This window comes from Spinacia oleracea, chromosome 3, assembly GCF_020520425.1.
Source record: "Spinacia oleracea cultivar Varoflay chromosome 3, BTI_SOV_V1, whole genome shotgun sequence".
Classification (NCBI taxonomy): domain Eukaryota; kingdom Viridiplantae; phylum Streptophyta; class Magnoliopsida; order Caryophyllales; family Amaranthaceae; genus Spinacia; species Spinacia oleracea.
Window position 1 is genome coordinate 141,190,134 of NC_079489.1, and position 14,856 is coordinate 141,204,989.

At 39.8% G+C, this 14,856-nt stretch overlaps 1 protein-coding gene across 1 annotated transcript; it reads right to left on the minus strand.

Annotated features, from left to right (window-relative positions):
• Positions 1 to 1,586: 1,586 nt before the first annotated feature.
• On the minus strand, positions 1,587 to 2,714 carry LOC130470126 (uncharacterized). Its single transcript, XM_056839726.1, has 3 exons — positions 2,358 to 2,714; positions 2,103 to 2,195; positions 1,587 to 1,973 (listed from the first exon to the last, which is right to left on the minus strand). The coding sequence occupies exons 1-3, from the start codon at positions 2,712 to 2,714 to the stop codon at positions 1,587 to 1,589; spliced, it is 837 nt and encodes a 278-aa protein (XP_056695704.1).
• Positions 2,715 to 14,856: the final 12,142 nt, after the last annotated feature.

The following is a 14,856-nucleotide window of genomic DNA, read 5'->3' on the forward strand; positions in this document are numbered from 1 at the left end:
AACTTTAGCTTTTACATCATCTTGCATGATGGGATTCAAACGACTTTGGGGTTGAATGCATGGCTTTTGATTATCTTCTAGATGTATCCTATTCATGCAAAATTTGGGCTAATACCCTTTAAATCGTCAATACTGTACCCAATGGCCTTTTTGTGCCTTTTCAACACATTAAGAAGTTGGGACAACTGGTCTGCATCAAGTGTAGTACTGACAATTACAGGGCAAAGTTGTTCATCATCCAAAAATGCATATTTCAGGTTGGCAGGTAGAGGTTTAAGTTCGGGTTTCTTTACCTGTTTTAAAGAATAGGCCGGCTGAACTAACCTCCTCACTTTGGTGCTCTCCTCGGGTTCAAGCTCTCCACCATCAAGAGCTAACTCTAGAGCATCCACTTCAGCCCTCCAAGAACTGCTATCACCTGCAGAAGATCCACTACAAAGCACCGCCTCCAAGGGATTCCTTTCAAGAACTTGGGAGACGTTATCTCGCATAATAAAGTCAACTACATCAATTCGATAGCATTGTTCTTCCTCTAGCATGGGACTCTTTAAGGCACTATTTAGATTAAAAGTAACCTTATCATCCCCAACAGACAAAGTAAATTTCCCACTTTTAACATCAATGACCGCCCCTGCCGTGTGAAGGAAGGGTCTACCTAAGATAATGGGAATTTGAGAATCCTCTTGCATGTCTAGTACTACGAAGTCCACAGGTTTATAGAATTTACCTACTCTAACGGGGACGTCCTCTAAAACACCTAAGGGGTATTTAACAGAACGGTCGACCATTTGCAGAGTGATATTAGTAACTTTAAGCTCACCCATGTTCAATTTAGTGCAGACAGACAAGGGTATAACAGACACACTAGCACCTAAATCACATAAATCCTTATCAATAAAAACTATGCCAATGTTACGTGGGATGGAAAAACTCCTGGGGTCTTTAAGTTTAGGTGGAGACTTGTTATGTAAATAAGCACTACATTTCTCATTAAAAGCTACAGTCTCTACCTCACAAAAAACACGTTTCCTGGTCAAAATATCTTTCATAAACTTATCATATGCAGGAACCTGTAAAATCAATTCAGTAAAAGGAACTGTTACCTGCAAGTTTTTTACCACATCCAAGAATTTGCCAAACTGTTTGTCTAGATTACTCTTAAGTTGCCGGTTTGGGAAGGGGAGTGCAATAGGTGGTACATGAATATCTGTCCCCTTCTTAACCTCAGGTGTAGCCTCTTTTTCACAGACTACTTTCTCAGCTTGGTTACCATCCATGACTACCTTTGGTGTTTCCTCATTAACTAGACCGCTAGCAGACAACTCAGAATCAACCTCGACAGGCATAGAAGGACCGTCATAACCTCTTCCACTCCTCAATGTAATAGCATTAGTAGTTTCTCTATTCTCAGGCTGTGAAGGGAGTTGACCTTGGGGTCTCCCTGCAAGAGTAGTAGCCATTTGTGCCAACTGTGTATCAATGATCTTGTTATGCGCGGCAAGAGCATCAATTTTAGCATCCTTTTCACTCAGAGACTTCTGCATCTTCAACATCATGTTCCTCATCTCTACTAGCATAGGGTCTAACTATGTGGGTTGAGGTTGTGGTGATGGATGTGGTGTGTGTTGTCTAGGGAACCTAGGTGGTCCACTAGACTGTTGATTGTAGTTATTCCGTGGTTGGTATGGTTGTTGTGGTGGTGGGGGATGTTGAACCTGATGGGGGTTCTGAATATTAGTACTCCTGTATGATAGTAGGGGATTGTTTTTATACCCCTCATTGTAAGAATTAGAGTACGGGTTATTCTGTTTGTAGGCCTGGAATGCATTACATTGTTCAATGGAGCTCCTACATTCCTGTGCATAATGACCAGACGTCGCACAACTATCACAGACATTAACGGCTTGAGAATTCATTACAGCTACACTAACATGTTGAGCGGATTGAGCATTTGCTGCTTGCATACTATCAAACTTGTAATGTAAAGCAGTCAATTGGGCAGTCAGTTGTGCTATGGAATTCAAGTCATGCTTACCACCCTTGTTAGATAGACCTCTAGGATTCCCATACTGGGCATTATGAATGGCCATCTCCTCAATCACCTCCATAGCCCTAGTCACATCAAGTTGCATGAATCTCCCACTAGCAGCAGAATCCAAAATAAGTCTAGACTCATTACCCAGACCATTGTAAAACTGTTGGATCAAGAACCACGGTTGTAGACCATGGTGTGGGCATTCTCTCTGCAGGTCTTTGAATCTTTCCTAGACTTCAAACAAGCTCTTGTCTGCCTATTGTGTAATAGAAATGAACTGGCTCGTCAAACGGGCTGTCTTCTCAGGCGGGAAATATTTCACATAGAAAGCAAGATCCAGAGAATCCCAGTCAGTGATTTTCATAGCTACTCGAATGAGCCCGTTAATCCATAGCTTTTCCTTCCCACTCAAAGAAAATGGAAAGAGCATCTCCATAGTCTGCTCTGGCGTTACATTCTTCTGCTTGACAGTAGAGCAATATTGAATGAAAGACTGGATATGAAGATTAGGGTCTTCACCCTTTTCCCCACCGAATTGGTGCCTCTCAATCATATTTATCAATGCAGGTTTAATCTTGAAAGTCTCAGCTGCAATAGAAGGCATGACTGCCTTGGGTAGCACGGACAGAATTTGCTTAGAATAGTCTGTAAGCCTCGGCTCAACTACTCCGTTACCCATCTCTATCTCTGAAACTGTATTTGTATCTGAAGGAAAAAGACCGCCAATATTATGATCAGAATAAGAGTAAGAGTAATTCCCACACTCTGCGATGAAATTTCTTCATTTACGAAAGGTTCTTTCGGGCACAAGATCGAACGGAGTAAGATTGCTAGTACTTACGGTCCTGGGCATAGACAAAGAAACTACAAACGGGTGTGAGATCCGGTCTCAAGGAACGGGGGTTCCTTGAGAAGTAACAAACAATAATCTAGATCAAACAATTAATAACAGAAAAATAAAACCATTTCCCCGGCAACGGCGCCAAAATTTGACAGGCTAAAGTCGTATCGCCTAATCAAAAATAAACCTAAGACCACTAACAAGATAGTAAGGGAAGTAGGGATCGAATCCACAGGGAAACAGGAGTTTTCCTATTATTAAATCTAAGGTCTAGACTACTGGGAAACTAGAATATGGGTTGATTTGTATATTAAAACTACGACGATAATAAAATAGGGATAAATCAGATATTAAAAGGTCTAGGGAATAGGTTCACCGATGAACAACAATCCAGGATGATAAACAATCAATAATAATCAATGAAATAGTTAATTAGACTAGCATGCTCTCTCGAATCGATACTAATCATAGACTTAGAATTAACGGGATCTCGCTACGTATTAATCCCAATTCTACCTATTGAAACAAGCCTAAACATCAAAATGCATCTCTTGAATCTTAACTTGATATTGCTAAACTAATACAATCAAACCTGCGCAAATCTAATTGCATAGTAAATAGGAGCAATCAATAGGAATTAACAGCTAAAACCAACAACCAACAACAATTAATCATCCCTTCATATTCGTTCATGGATTCCCAAAACCCTAGAAAATAACCTACTCACAAATATTTAGATTAAACCAAACAAACATATTAAATGAAAGCATAAGTGAAATTGAATAATAGAATAAGAAACAAAATAATACCTAAACGAAGAATGGAGGAATAGCTGAAAGATTGAAGCTTTAATTAAAATGAAAGTTAGGTGTTTGACAAAGTTCTATGAAAAAATTAAAGTTGAAGTTCTAATACTAGGAAAATAACCCGGAATTTCCAGAAGAGTTTACTACTAAAAGCTAATTTAATATATATAGCCTCTCCCTTAAACCTACGGAGAGAAACGAACAAAAGGAATACGGGCTGGGACCGAAAACATGGCTCCCCGGTTTGTGAAAACCGGCCGGTTTTCGGTCCTTCTCAGCATAGAAAACCTACAGGTAGCGAAAACCTGGCATCCAGGTTTGTGAGAACCTGCAGGTTTCGCGCCTAAAATTAAAATCCTCCTTTTCTCAAAACCTGCAGGTTTGCGAAAACCTGGGCCCCAGGTTTTGAGAATATTTTGCCGTTTTTTCCTTGGGCTTGAATCTTGAGGCCCAAGCTTAACTCCTTTGGGCCTAATTTTCTGTTTATGGCCCCTTGAAGTTAGCTAGATCATCCCGTACATGCTCGGGATGTGTGTAGTCCTCCAGAAATAATAGAAAACGGGTCTCCAAAGACCAATTATCATCAAAAAGCGGTCCTGCAACTAACGACACTACACAACATACATTAGCACTAAAATAGGCTCCGAAGAGCTCAAATGAGATGAAAAGTTCATACGGGATGGGGGTAAAAACTATATAAAATATGAGTGTATCAGTCCCGCTAATCCACAAGAGAGAATGACCACACTAATCGGGTTAGAGTGCAAGCTTTGCGACATCGTTGTCATCTCACCTCATCACTATCATCAAAGGCTCTCACGAATGAGGAGAAGTATGACTAAAAGCTTCCACCAAGTTGCGTTTTTAGGCTTGAAGGGTGCATGCCATTTATGCACGAGAGAAGAGTATAAGAGAAGTGAAACAGCTAGGGGCATGGTTTTATCCGCGATTTTATGCAACACCCGATGCATGACTCGTCACGGGTCGTGCACATTTGGCACGGGCCGTATAGAGCTGCTACTCCACTCCAGTGTTAGGTTATGATACATATGACAAAACATAAATCATGCTGAAAACATTAATGCCAGGAAACATATTATTTACACATAATCATTTAGCATAATTTAGGTGCACACACTTTGTAGCGTGCCCTCCCTAGCTGCGCCCGAGCCGAACAAGAACAAGTCTTTAGGACTCCAAGTGTCGTCCCTCCGTAGATAGTCCACAGCACGTCCGGATCCGCCTTAAGATTGACCAACTAGAATCGCCCTTAAGGTACTATAATTTCCGGCTAATTATGGGCAAGAATGTGACAGATATTTCTGCTCAAAAATCACTGTTTTATTGTATGAATACTTGTTGAAAAAATCTTGTATAAATTTATGACCCTAGGCATATATTTATAGAACCTTGGAAAGGATTTCGAATCCTGTTAGAATACTAATTAATTAATTAGAATCCTATTAGAACTCTAAAAAATTAATTTAATCTTTTAGGATTAGGATTTAATCTATGCACGAATTCCGATAGCTTTTGGATTCTTATAGCACGTACGCACGTACACACGCACCACACGAGCACCACACGCCCATGCGCAAGCCTTGCGGCCCACGCTGAGCGCACGGCGCACAAGCCCACTGCCCGCAGCTCATTTGTGCGCGCGCGCCAGCCTTGGCTGGGCCTGACCTTGCGCTGGGCCTGGTCGAGGCATTGGCGTGTTGTTGGATGCGTGTGGCTTGCTGGGCGATGACATGGATTTGTGCTGGGCGATGGCCTGGCTTCGTGCTGGGCCTTCGTCTAGAAAGCCTCGTCCGATGCTAATTCGTACGATATGCTTTCCGATTAAATTCCCGATTTCGGAATTCATTTCCGACACGAACAATATTTAATATTTCCGATTCCGGAATTAATTTCCGTTTCGAACTAATATTTAATATTTCCGTTTGCGGAATTATTTTCCGATTCCGATAATATATCCGATTCTGACAATATTTCCGTTTCCGGCAATATTTCCGATTCCGGCAATATTTCCATTTCCGATAATATTTTCCGATACGTACCATGTTTCCGTTTCCAACAACATCTACGACTTGGATAATATTTATATTTCCGATACGATCCATATTTCCGTTCCCGGCAATATCATCGTTTCCGGAGTATTCATTTCTTGCCTTTGACGATCTCAGCTCCCACTGAAACCAAGATCCGTCGATTCCGAATATCAATAGATGGAGTATTTAATGCCATTAAATACTTGATCCGTTCATGTAGTATTTGTGTGACCCTACGGGTTCAGTCAAGAGTAAGCTGTGGATTAATATCATTAATTCCACTTGAACTGAAGCGGCCTCTAGCTAGGCATTCAGCTCACTTGATCTCACTGAATTATTAACTTGTTAATTAATACTGAATCATATTTATTAGACTTAACATTAAATGCATACTTGGACCAAGGGTATTATTTCCTTCAGTCTCCCACTTGTCCGTAGGGACAAGTGTGCATTTCCTAATTCCTTTGTCGCTCGATGCTTGCTCTTGAACATAAGGTAAGAGTTGTCATCCTTATTATGTCCAGAGGTGTTTATCGGTTTCAGAGTTCAACTGATCAAATAACAGATAATCATAGCCTATGATTCATCTGAGCACGACCATGCATTTTACAGTTTCTAGCTCTCCGAGTGGCCTTGTACAACTTTTAGCATCTCATCCCGATTTATGGGAGGACAATCCCAATCTTGCGATCTTGAGATTAGACTTCGTTTGATAGGTGATTACCTAAGCGTTGCCTTTATAGCCTACTTTTACGGTGCGACGGTCGACAACGTCAAAGTAAGAAGTTCTCAAACACGTAATCTCAAATCACTCAGGTATTGAGGATTAGTGTCTAATAATTTTAATGAAATTTACTTATGACAGATTTTCATCTCTTACAGTAAAGTTTCATAGGTCTGTCTGATACTAGTCTTCCCAAAGTAAGTATCTATGCAAATGATTATGACACTGCCATGTCCACATAGTTCAAGAAACAGAACTACTAGTCATCTTGCATTCTAGTCGTCTAAAGTTTTCTATGCGTCCATCTTTATAGAAAACTCCGACCAGGGACCATTTTCAACTTTTGACATTCAAGTTCACTTGATAGACATTTCTTAGTCATAGGACTGGTCCTGACAGTCTATCTTGAATATTTCGTCAAATTGAAGGGACTCATCATTTAATAAACCACAAAATAAATGGAAAAATGAATTCTATTCATTTATTGTGAATGATTAACCAATAATGTTTTACAAAGTATTAAACTCTAAAACTTTAAAACATTAAACAAGGACATCAAAGCCATTCTCCAATATGCTTGATTCCCATAGATGCAGTGTGCGAGTTATGCTTCGCCTGCGGCAGAGGTTTAGTCAATGGATCTGAGATATTGTCATCAGTTCCAATCTTGGTTATCTCGACTTCTTTTCTTTCAACGAACTCTCGTAGAAGGTGAAATCTACGAAGTACATGCTTGACTCTTTGGTGGTGTCTAGGCTCCTTTGCCTGTGCAATAGCTTCGTTATTATCACAATATAGGGCTATTGATCCTTTAATGGAGGGGACTACACCAAGTTCACCTATGAACTTCCTTAGCCATATATCTTCCATTGCTGCGTCATGTGCAACAATGTACTCTGCTTCAGTTGTAGAATCCGCAATGGTGCTTTGCTTAGCACTTTTCCAGCTTATTGCACCTCCGTTGAGGCAGAAGACAAACCCAGACTGTGATCTGAAATCATCTTTGTCGGTTTGGAAACTTGCGTCCGTATAGCCTTTAACAATTAATTCATCATCTCCACCATAGACCAGGAAGTCATCTTTGTGCCTTTTCAAGTACTTCAGAATGTTCTTGGCAGCAGTCCAATGTGCCTCTCCTAGGTCTGACTGGTATCTGCTCGTAGCACTAAGGGCGTACGCAACATCCGGGCGTGTACATATCATAGCATACATTATTGAACCAATCAATGATGCATATGGAATCCCACTCATTCGTCTACGCTCATCAAGTGTTTTTGGGCATTGAGTCTTGCTTAGAGTCATTCCATGAGACATGGGTAGGTAGCCTCGCTTGGAGTCTGCCATCTTGAACCTTTCAAGCACCTTATTGATATAAGTGCTTTGACTAAGTCCAATCATATTTTTAGATCTATCTCTGTAAATCTTGATGCCCAGTATGTACTGTGCTTCTCCTAGATCCTTCATCAAAAAACATTTCCCAAGCCAAATCTTGACAGAGTTTAACATAGGAATGTCATTTCCGATAAGTAATATTTCGTCGACATATAATACTAGAAAAACCATTTTGCTCACACTGACCTTCTTGTATACACAAGATTCGTCTGCGTTCTTGATGAAACCAAAGTCACTAACTGCTTCATCAAAACGTATATTCCAGCTCCTTGATGCCTGCTTCAATCCGTAGATTGATTTCTTAAGCTTGCATACCTTTTTAGCATTCTTTGGATCCTCAAAACCCTTAGGCTTTGTCATAAACACAGTTTCTGTTAAAACGCCGTTTAAGAAAGCGGTTTTGACATCCATCTGCCATATTTCGTAATCATAATATGCAGCGATGGCTAACATTATCCGAATAGACTTTAGCATTGCAACTGGTGAAAAGGTTTCATCGTAGTCCACTCCGTGGACTTCCCTGTAACCTTTTGCAACCAATCTAGCTTTGAAAACTTCAAGTTTTCCATCCTTGTCCTTTTTCAGTTTGAAAACCCATTTGCTTCCTATAGCTTGGTAGCCATCTGGCAAATCGACCAAATCCCATACTTGGTTTTCAGACATGGAGTCTAATTCAGACTGCATGGCTTCATGTCATTGCTTGGAGCTAGGGGTCGTCATAGCTTGTTTGTAAGTCACAGGTTCATCACTTTCAAGTAATAGAACGTCATAGTTCTCGTTCGTCAAAATACCTAAGTACCTTTCCGGTTGAGATCTATAGCTTTGCGATCTACGCGGGGTTACATTTCTAGATTGTCCATGATTCTCACCAGATACTTCTAAAGATCTCTGAGTTTCATCCTGAATGTCATCTTGAGCATTCTCTAGAGTTTGTTGTTCGACTCGAATTTCTTCGAGGTCTACTTTTGTCCCACTTGTCATTTTGGAAATGTGATTCTTTTCCAAAAAGATACCATCTCGAGCAACAAACACCTTGTTCTCAGATGTATTGTAGAAGTAATACCCCTTTGTTTCCTTTTGATAGCCCACAAGGATACATTTGTCAGATTTTGGATGAAGTTTGTCAGAAATTAAATGTTGGACGTATGCTTCTGAAGGATATAATTCCCTTGATCCAAGTATGCATTTAATGTTAAGTCTAATAAATGCGGTTCAGTATTAATTAACAAGTTAATAATTCAGTGAGATCAAGTGAGCTGAATGCCTGGCTAGAGGCCGCTTCAGTTCAAGTGGAATTAATGATATTAATCCACAGCTTACTCTTGACTGAACCCGTAGGGTCACACAAATAGTACGTAAACGGATCAAGTTTTTAATGGCATTAAATACTCCATCTATGGATATTCGGAATCGACGGATCTTGGTTTCAGTGGGAGCTGAGATCGTCATAAGCAAGAAATGAATACTCCGGAAACAATGATATTGCCGGAAACGGAAATATGGATCGTATCGGAAATATAAATATTATCCAAGTCGTAGATGTTGCCGGAAACGAAAACATGGTACGTATCGGAAAATATTATTGGAAATGGAAATATTGCCGGAATCGAAAATATTGCCGGAAACGGAAATATTGTCAGAATCGAAAATATTATCGAAATCGGAAAATAATTCCGGAAACGGAAATATTAAATATTTGATCGAAACGGAAATTAATTCCGAAATCGAAAATATTAAATATTGTTCGTATCGGAAATAAATTCCGGAATCAAGAATTTAATCGGAAACGTATCGTACGAATTAGCATCGGACGAGGCCTGCCAGACGAAGGCCCAGCACGAAGCCGGGCCATCGCCCAGAAAGCAAACACACAACAAACACACGCCAAGCTCGACCAGGCCCAGCGCAAGGCTAGGCCCAGCCAAGCCTTGGCGAACGCGCATAATGGGCTGCGGGGCTGTGCGCCGTGCATGGGCCGCGAGGCTTGCGCATGGGCGTGCGGCTCGTGCGTGCGTGAGTGTTTGTGAATCCTAAATCTATCGGGATTCTACATATGATTAAATCCTAAACCTAAAAGAATAAATTAATTGATTTAGAGTTCTACTAGGATTCTGAGTTAATTAATTCGTATCCTAGTAGCATTACAAGACCTTTTCCATAACTCTATAAATAGGTGCCTAGGGTCACATATTTACATCGAGAATTGAAGTATTCAAAGGTAAGATTTTCAAGAAAAATCAGTCACTCTCTTGCCCCATGATAGCCGAATTTCATACTACCTTAAGGGCGATTCTAGTTGGCCGGTCAAGCTTAAGGCGGATCCGGACGTGTTGTGGACTATCTACGGAGGGACGACACTTGGAGTCCTAAAGACTTGTTCTTGTTTGGTTCGGGCGCAGCTAGGGAGGGCACGCTACAAAGTGTATGCATCTGAATTATGCTAAATGATTATGTGTTAATAATATGTTTCCTGGCTTTATGGTTTTTCCGCATGATTTATATTTATTCATATGTATCATAACCTAACAGTGGTATCACGAGCCTCTTATTATTTTCATAATCTAAATTGCATGAACATGGTTAAATTTTACAAATTTGCAAGGAATTAAATGGGGTGATTAGTTTTCGTAATTAATTGAAAATTGCGTTTATTTAATTATATGTACGCAGTTTTTTGGCAGAATATTCGTTACTCAACCAAATCGAGTGATTTTTGTGTCAATTTCGCATGTAAAAGACATTCTAAAATTTTGACAAAAAGAGTATTTTTCGGCCGAACCCAGAATTCCCAAATTCGAAGCCTAACTATGACTTTTCGGAGGTTTAAGTTTTTCGAACGCAAAAGCTTGTAAATTTAAGATGTTAAATTGAATATTTGCGATTCTTGTTGATAAATCTTGAGTTTTTTATTGACCTACAGTATATGTTTAACAATTATGAATGCCTAGACTTGTTAATTATACAACCTAATTTGTAATTATGATTAATTTGTTGAAATTCGAATAATTTAGAATTTATTTGTTTTTCATAATTAATTAATAATTTAATTAGGTATCCATGATTAAAATCCACCATAAAAATTGTTAATTTATGTTAAATTTTAAATTTTTATGACCTAGATTTGAATCCATGTTAATCGGAAATTAATTGATTAATAAATTTTCGATTTTTCGCCCCAAAATTATAAAATTAATATGATTTATTAATTTGTCGCTAATTTTAAATTAAAAATTTTAAATTTTTATGAAAACGCTCATAAATGTTTCACGCACAAAGCAAAGGAAACTACGTGTTACCCTTAAGGGGTGTGGTTTAGTGAGGGCACGCGACGACGAGCAAGGGAGCTCGTCGCCCGTGCGGTACGAATGCAGCGAGCAGCATAGCATGGCGCGCGCGCGAAGCAAAGGTGCTGGTCGTGTGCGCTATGCGATGGGCGTGGGCGAGGGGCAGGGCAAAGCGAGCAGTCACGTGTGGGCAGCAAGTGAGCTACGCCACAGCGCACACTGCCTCGCGCAAGCGAGCGAAGGCTCGCGCCAGCGAGTGTTGGCTCGCGCAGCGAGCGATGCCTCGCGAGGGAAAACGGCAGCAGGCGCGACACAGCACAGAGGTTGCGCGCAGCGTGGCCAGCGATGGCAGCGTGTGCGTGTGGCCTGTGGCTGCGTGTTGCGTGGAGCTATGCGTGCCTTGTGCAACGACCAGTCGTGCACACGATGGGACTTGGGCGCAAGCTCAAGTGCTCGTCGTGTTACGATTGAATCGTTTTGAATTTTAATTTGAGATTTTCAGTTCGGAAATAATTTTAATTAATTTTAAAATTGATAATATAAATTATTTTCTCGGATTTTAATTTTGAATATTATAATTATTATAAATTTTATTTATACTAATTATTTTACTAAAATTAAACCTTGAATTAATTTAAATTCATTTAATTCAACTGAAAAATAAATTAAATAAATGGATTCAATTATAATTTTATATGAGCTTTAAATTTTAATTAAACTTGTATGTTTCCGGTTAGACTAAAAATACATTTTTATGTTTAAAATTAGTAAAGCATATAAAGTTATTGGTTTAAGTGGGAGCAATTTTAGTCATAAACTCTTGATTAGGTCTACAAACCCTTTAAGATTAAACAACTTGATTAGAATTAATAAGGACTGAATAATTGGTAGATTATTGGTGCCCTTGATTAATTGCTGCAAATATTTATATGATGCATACAATGTGTTTTACACTAACCAACTATGTGGGCCATTCATGATAATGAATGGGTGAATGGTATACATTGTATATGTACTGTTTTGCAGGTTATGAAGTGACTAGTATGGCCTAAATAGGATAGAAAATATGGTCTGCGTACCATTAATTTGAATGTAATTGGTCTAATGCACCAAATTTGTTTTTCAATTCAAATATGGTCTGCGTACCATGAAATAGTTGTAATTAGTTTAATTATAGCTGATCCTGTTTGAAGAAAATGGAGCCTCCCACGGTGAAATTCAAGACGAAGTTTCCATCCATTTTCAAGACGGACTTTGAATTTGAAGCTTCAAGATGAAGTCGGGCCATACTAGATCACATTTATCTTATGCATGCTTTAAGTTATTTATTGCTTTTAAATATGTCTTAAATATGCATGAGATTGAAGCTTGATTATGTTGCATGATTAAGGATTTTAGTTCACTTAAAATCTAACCAACATAGTGTGAGGGGGTCAAAAAAGAACGAGGCTAATGCATGACCTCGTCCCTCGTGGGCGTGACGTTGTCAGATCAAGTGTAGTTAGATTTCCTGTGCTTTTACACCCAATCGACTAGTAATATAGGAGTCGCCATTCAGTTTTTAACGACAATGAGAAAAACTGACAAAACCCGGTTATCGTGACATAAAGGGAGTGCAATTATGTTCGACCACGACGGCCATAGGTTCCCTTGTGATCCCTGGTGTGGGGATCGCTCAATGCACACCCGCAGGGCAGAGATTGAGAGTTCGGGGGACTGTAACTACCGAGAGGAGTGCTCATCGATAACTCCAGAGGCAGGTTATCCTTACTAGCTCAGCATAAATAATTGAAGGGACATGCGTTAAACTATTAAACTATTCTGAATTGATTTTAGCAATATGCAACACATAACACTAAATCGATCGTGATTATCTTATTTAGATTGATTTAAGGTACCTAGCATGATAATTCAATTGTCCAAGGTATTATCTTATTAGGCGTGATAGATCAATCAAGTTAATAGTTTGACAATTTTATAAAAGGGTGATGAAAGCGATTAAATCATATGAGGGGCACATTACAACGCACCCTTGAGAGGTGTGTTACGGTTCTCAGAAAACTAACCACTTGGCTTTGCTATTTCTCCTTTTATTTAACGAATCTCGGGTTTCTAAGCAGTGTTCCAGTATTTAGGCTTAATTCATTAGCTACAAGAGGCAGGATGCGTTCTGTTCGACTTTTGGGTCGATTGCGACAGAACGCCGGATCAATTTCGCAGCGTGAGGCTAGGCTTAAGGCTAGAGTCAATACTCAGGTTATGGAATTGTGTGTTGCGTTCACGTCGGTTTTTAGGCTGTATTTATAGGGAAAGAGTTTGTGGAAAGATAGATTTTTAGAATACAAATCCAAAAAGAATTCGGAGACGACACGGCCCCAGGTAATTTCAGCGCCCAGGGCTGGGCGCCGAAGATTCCGGCGCCCAGACCCAAGCGTTAAAAATAGGATCTGAGCCGAGCCTTTTTTGTCAGATTTGGACTCTTAAACACGGAGCTTTTGAGACTTATCTGAGTTTCTTAGTGCGTATTAACTTATGACGGAATGCGTCTGGGCCCGTTACGAACTCTAGGTCCGTTAGAAATTTAATTAATGCGTAACTCTTATTTTCCAATTATAGCAGGAATAAAATTCCTTTTGCCAATTCTATCTCTTTTAGGACTTACGTTGGAGTGCAACACCTAATTCTGACATGTTTCTATCTTTTATGACTTTGCCACTTTTAACAACTACTTCTTACGGCAGTTACTATTCTTAGCAGGTTTCTATAAATAGCAGTTTTGGCTGAAATGAAAGGGTGATTGAGATTTATTATTTTATAGGAGATGCGTTGCCAAGTGGAGATTTATGTTCTCATCATCGAACCTTCCCTTTCGGGAATGGGGACAAAAGTAGGTGTCTACAGTTAGCCCCCACTTTGACTGAGTCTTGGAGTAAGACGATGGTCAAAGTATCAGACGGAGTGCGTCATACAAGCCATGGTGTATGTGACCTGTTTTGCGAGGGTCTCACGAGCCCCCGAGTGATAACATTTGACTTAAGAGTCATCACTTGAAGTTTTAACACATTCCTCACGTGTCATTGGAATTTGTTAAGTATAGAAACTCCCTCACTTTGTCATTGGAAGTACCTACAGATGTATAGAAACTCCCTCACTTTGTCATTGGAAGTATCTATAGATGTTTTCGAAATCAAAGCTATAAAGTGTAACCAGGCCTGGCCAAGCCCAATCACGAGGTAAAAATGTTTTTAAAGATTCTCATTTTCAGGGTTAGCTAAACGAGAAAAACCCCCTTGTTTTTATAGGACGTAAAACGAAGGAAAATCCAGCACATCGCTCTTTTTTGGAAAAGCGGAAAAACCAATCCTTTGATTTTTGGAAAAGGGAAACCATCTTTTGATTTTTGGAAAAAGATAAACCATCCTTTGATTTTTGGAAAAGGGAAACCAGGAAAAGTTATCGCTGCAGCGACTAAGGACCTGCGCGGTTAGTGACGCAGACCCCGCCCGCTGAAGGTGGGCGAGCCTGTCCTGCTGAGGGTGGACGCCCCGTCTGATAGAAGTGGACGAATCTGCTTTGATGTTTTCAAAATAAGGACCCACGCGGTTTGTGACGTAGACCCCGCTGGCTGAAGATGGCGAGCCTGTTTTTTGAAGATTTTATTTTATTATTATTATTTTGTTTTCAAAAACTGAGGACCTGCGCGTTTTAGTGACACAGACCCCG

Excerpts from the sequence above, each read along its gene's own strand:
- LOC130470126 (XM_056839726.1), bottom strand. The coding sequence starts at position 2,714 with ATGGGTAACGGAGTAGTTGAGCCGAGGCTTACAGACTATTCTAAGCAA. Across the intron at positions 2,196-2,357 it reads CTCTGGATCTTGCTTTCTAT|TTTTACAATGGTCTGGGTAA; the intron begins GTGAAATATTTC and ends TTGATCCAACAG. Across the intron at positions 1,974-2,102 it reads ATGTGACTAGGGCTATGGAG|TTTGATAGTATGCAAGCAGC; the intron begins GTGATTGAGGAG and ends TTACATTACAAG.